Below are 5599 nucleotides of genomic sequence, written 5' to 3' on the forward strand. Positions count from 1 at the left end.
AGTGAGTATCATGAAGTCCCAACTTGCCACTTAAGTAATGGAATTGTTCACTTCCCAAAGGTTTGGTAAAGATGTCCGTAATTTGTGAACGTGATGGGACATATGAAGGTGCTATTACTCTGTCTTGTATTTTCTCTCACACAATTTGACAATCTATTTCAATATGCTTTGTGTGTTCATGAAAAAGGGGATTTTTGGCAATGTGAAGAGCCGTTTGGTTGTCGCAAAACAAAGAGGCTGGCAGATTTTGTGGTACTTTGAGATCTTGCAAGATATATGGTATCCACATAATTTCCAAACATGTTGCAGCCATAGCTTGATACTCTGCTTCAGCGAAAGATCGAGCTACATTAGCTTGTTTCTTTGATTTCCAATAAATTAAGGAATTTCCTAGAAAGACACAAAATCCTGTAATAGAACGTCGAGTCGTCGTACAACCAGCCCAATCTGAATCATAGTAAGCCCTCAATGTGAGATCATTAGAGGAAGGAAAAAATAATCCTTGACTAGGATTACCTTTAATAAATTGTAAAACTCTCAGGGCAGCTTCCTAATGCGGTTTCCGTGGATTTTGCATGAATTGACTTAGCATCAATACAGAATAAACTATATCCAGCCTTGTCACCGTGAGGTAAATCAATTGCCCTACCAACCTTCTATATTTGATGGGATCTTTCAATAAATCACCATCCTCATGATTTAATTTTAAATGCTCCTCCATTGGAAAAGAATTTTGATGAGATCCAAGTAATCTTGTATCTTTCAAAATATCTAATGCATATTTTCATTGAGAGACAAAAATTCCTTTTTTGGATCGAGAAACTTCAATGCCAAGAAAGTATTTTAGATTACTAAGATCTTTGATACGAAATTGTTGCAAAAGATAATCCTTGAGGGACTTAATAGCTTTTTCATTGTTGCTTGTCACAATAATGTCATCTACATAAATAAGCACTACAGTAAATGAGTTCCCTATGGATTTGGTGAATAAAGAGTAATCGGCCTTTGACTGGGTGAAAGCTACCTTTTGAATGGCGTGAGAGAATTTTGCAAACCAGTTGCGGGAAGCTTGCTTTAAACCATATAAGGATTTATTAAGCCGACATACCATATTCTCCCTCTGTCGATGAAGACCAAGGGGAACCTCTTTATAGACAACCTCATCAAGATCGCCGTGAAGAAAGGCATTTTGAACATCCAGTTGATGTAGGAACTAATGATGTGAAGCAGCAATGGATATAAGACAATGAACAATGGTGATTTTGGCGGTAGGGGAAAAGGTTTTGAGATAATCAACTCCTTCAATCTGGGTGTAGCCCTTAGCAACAAGACGGGCTTTGTACCACTCTATAGAACTATCAGAATTATATTTAATCTTGTAGACCCACTTGCATCCAATGGGCTTATGATTGGCAGGAGGAACCAAGGTCCAAGTTTTATTGTGTATAATGGCATCAAGCTCAGCCTGCATAGTATCTCTCCATTTAGGATCAAGGACTACTTGAGAATAGTTAGTGGGCTCACAGAAACCAGAAATATTAGCAAGAAAAGAAAAATGAGAAGGGAAAAGACGTGAATAAGATAAAAAATGAGAAAGAGAATGCCTTGTACCTCGAGTAGAACTGGACAACGGGGTTAATGAATGATTGGTGCCAATGTGAGCAAAATTCATATAATAGTTTGCATGCCAGGCTGGGGGTTTATTAGGGCGTTGTGAATGGTGAGTAAGTGGGAACTATTTGATGGAAGTGGAGTAATTGGTGGATTGGTGTCGACAATTAAGGAGTGTAAATCATGAGTGGAATTTGCGGGGGATAGAGTAGAAGTGGGATTGGGTTAAGTGGATTTTGGTGGTGAGAAGGGTGTTGGTGATATGGACAGGGAGTTGTCAACAAGAGGGCTTTGGATGTAAGATGGGTCTGATATGGAAAAGTCAAAATCAGAGGCATTGTTGAGTGGAAGTTGTGAGGATATAGTTTCTAATGACTGGTCGGTGGGTATTGTACTATAAGGAAAAGTTTGTTCATGAAAGCACACATCTTGACTGACAAAAAATTTTCTGGTTTCTAAATTAAATAATTTGTTTCCTTTTTGTCATGTAAGATAGCCAACAAAAATGCAACGACAAGCACGGGGGGCAAATTTGGGAATGGGATGAGTGATAGTGGCGTAATACAAATAGCCAAAAACACAGAGATGATCATAAGATGGTGGATGACGGTATAATCGTTCAAAAGGTGTAATATTAGAAAGAAATGGCGTGGGCAAGTAGTTAATTAAATAAATTGCGGTTAATACACATTCACTGCAATAACAAATTGGAACATTAGACTGAAAAAGTAAAGCACGAGCGACCTGTAAAATGTGACGATGCTTGTGTTCGACAACTCCATTTTGTTGTGAAGTATAAACACAAGATTGTTGAAATTCAACTCCATTTTGAAGAAAAAAAGAACTCAGAGAAAGAAATTCACCACCATTATCACTACGAACAATTTTAATGTGAGAATGAAATTGATTGGAAACAAAATTAAAAAAGATCATGAGCAATTTTGGATCATCAGATTTATGTGACCTAAGAAATAACCATGTGCAACGACTGAAATCATCAACGATGGTGAGGAAATAACGTGCACCTGAATGTGTTGTGTGTTTATGTGGTCTCTAAATGTCGCAATGTATTAATTGAAATGATAAAGTAGAAGAAATTGTACTAGATTGAAAAGGTAGATGAGTTGGTTTTGCTAGCGGACGAACATTATAATTATTTGAAAATTGATTGTCAATAATAGGAGCAAACTTAGAGATGGAGCACAAGCGGTTAGGAGATGGATGACCAAGACGATAGTGCCAGGTGGTATTGGTGGTGGTGGTAGAACATGTTGTAGGTGACTTACGGGTTGGTGACATGAAATAGAGACCATCACTTTGCTTACCCCAACCAATCATCTTCCCCATAGCCAAGTCCTACAAATGCAAAAGTCAAGGAACAAAATCACACAACAATGTATTGACTTGGTGATTTTACTGGCAGATAAGAGATTTAGATGAAAAGAAGGCACATGAAGAACATCATGTAAAACAATATCTTTATTGAAAAGTATTGTGCCAGCAGAATCAATGGGGACACTAGAACCATTAGGTAAATTCACAACTCGTGTGTTAGGTGGATGTGAGTGAGCAAATAAGTGGGGTTTGAAGTAATATGGTTTATGGCACCACTATAAAAAATCCAACAATCTGAAAAAATAGAGTGAGTAGAAGGATGTTTGTGTAGACCTGTTGTATTGGTATAATCATCAATATTACCCTTGGATGTGTGTGCCATATTGGCCATGGTAGTGGTCAATTGTTGGTATTGCTCAGTTGAAAGGCTTGGAACTATCTCCTGCAAATAAGTGTTATTGGTGACATGGGAAGTAGGTGCATTCTGATTATTCTGGAAAGATTTGTGAGAATTGGAATCAATGCTGACTTGAGACTCAACTGGGGTGATAGATGATGCATGTGTAGCGTGAAACTAGTTGGATTGTGAGCTTTGACGGCTGTTGGTCATTTGGTGTGGCTGGCAAATTTTAGGCTTGAAATTGGGATCATGGCGTGGATGTCCAGGTGGGAATGCATGTAATTTGTAGCATTCTGCAATGTTATGGTTGTCTTTCTTGCAATATCCACAAAACAGTTCACTTGTGTTGACATTAGAAGAAGGGTGAGAAGCCAAGTTACAAGAGAATTTGCGGTTGGAATTCTTGATATTTTGTATAGCTGCTACGACTGAAAAATTTCCAATAAGAGAATTGTTTCTTATTTATCTTTGTCTCTCTTCTTAAGTAACTAAGTTGTATGCTTCGCGCACATTAGGAGGAGGCTTCATAAGAAGAAGTGTCCTCAAACGACATTGTAGGAGTCATTGAGACCTATAAGGAATTGCATTAACCGGTCTTGTTCTTTTTGTTTCTCTATCTCTTGCACATCTGGGTGTGTGCTACTTAAAGGAGGGCGATAAATAGAGAGTTCATCCCAATATGATTTTAATTTGGTGAAATAAACAGCAATACTAGAAGTACCTTGCTCATGTGAGGCAATTGATTTTTGGATTTGATAAGTTCTAGGTGCGTTTCCTTGAGCAAAGGGCTGATGGAAATCTTCCCATACTTCATGGACTATGGATGCAAAGACAATGCTGCATGTAAGATCAGGGGCTATAAAGTGAGCGAGCCATGAGAGAATCATATCATTGCATCGTTCCCATAATTCATATTCATCAGGCTGCTCAGTTGGTGACAGGGCCTTGAATTTACCATTGATGAAACCAAGTTTGTTCTTGGCATAGAGAGATATTTTGACAGATCGACTCCAGGTAGCATAGTTTTCTTCATTGAGCAATTCGGTGATGAGAGATTGGTTGGGATTTTCTCCATGGTGGAGGAAATAACGACTATTGATAATGGCAAAGGAAGTGTGGATTGGTGTGGAAGAATTTGATTTAGTTGAGGAGGTCGGAGTTTCCACCATATTGAAGTTGAAGGTGAATCGGGAGGAAAGGTATGTGAAAAAAATGTTAGGCAATCAAGAGCTGGTGCTTTGATACCATGTAAAAACTAGAGAAAAAATGATAAAAACTAGAGAAAAATGATAAGCAATATGTTGTGTAATATTTTGTGTCCATATTCAACGGGAATAGCATAAATATATACAGAGGTTGGTGTTCCAAAATAGGAAGATAAATATATTACAATATTCTACCTATTCTAAAGTAGGAAGATAAATATATTACACATAATGAGATTGATCACAAGAATATTTCTCAATAAGATCAATCCAGATGTTTCAATGTCCTCTTTGTCAGTCATAATCATACCTTCCCCCATTATTTTCCTAATCCCCGAGCTAGTCCCTAACTTCAAATCCTGTCGAGAGTTCTGGTTCTTCACCCCCAAGTTACCTATATCCCCTTTCTTCGTCTTCATATTCTAGACACGTTTCGATGCCGAAATCTAACACTTTCCCAAGGACAATCCGCTATTTCTATATCGAGTTACTATAGCACAGATAGTTTCCTATCGAGTTACTGTAGCATGGAGAGTTTCCTATCGAATTTTTTGAATGATTGGAAAGCATTAACTATTGTTCGTAGAGCATAGTTAATTTTCCAATCATCTATGTATTAGATATGGATGTAAAGGATGTTGGGTGCCTATATATTAGTCATATATGCAAACTTTTCTTATATGGAGGTTCACCATCAATGAAATGTTTTTTAAAAAATTAGTGTATTATTGTTTATAATTTGTATTATTAAAGTAACGGCCAAGGATGTAGCCACACTATTGCATATGAAATTGAACCCACTAAAACTTTGAAAAAAAAATCAAAAAGGCTTTATATTTTATTGTATTTACAATTTTGACCCTACTTAAAATTCTATTGAACCCACTCAAACTTTGAAAAAAAAAAGCCTTTATATTTTATAATATTTATAATTTTGACTCCCTTAAATTCATATTGACCTCACAAAAGTTTATTGCAAATTTATCAATTTAAATGTTTTGAACCCACTCACTAAAAATCCTAGCTACATCCCTAGTAACAACTATAA

At 36.9% G+C, this 5599-nt stretch overlaps 1 protein-coding gene across 1 annotated transcript; it reads right to left on the reverse strand.

The window, feature by feature from the left end:
* Positions 1–3888: 3888 nt before the first annotated feature.
* Positions 3889–4515, reverse strand: LOC116139491. Its single transcript, XM_031425152.1, has one exon. It carries the CDS (start codon positions 4513–4515, stop codon positions 3889–3891), a length of 627 nt encoding a protein of 208 aa, XP_031281012.1.
* Between the last annotated feature and the right edge of the window lie 1084 nt (positions 4516–5599).

Source organism: Pistacia vera, unplaced genomic scaffold, assembly GCF_008641045.1.
Source record: "Pistacia vera cultivar Batoury unplaced genomic scaffold, PisVer_v2 Contig351, whole genome shotgun sequence".
Classification (NCBI taxonomy): domain Eukaryota; kingdom Viridiplantae; phylum Streptophyta; class Magnoliopsida; order Sapindales; family Anacardiaceae; genus Pistacia; species Pistacia vera.

Coding starts and splice junctions, on each gene's coding strand:
- LOC116139491 (XM_031425152.1), bottom strand. CDS start 4,515: ATGGTGGAAACTCCGACCTCCTCAACTAAATCAAATTCTTCCACACCA.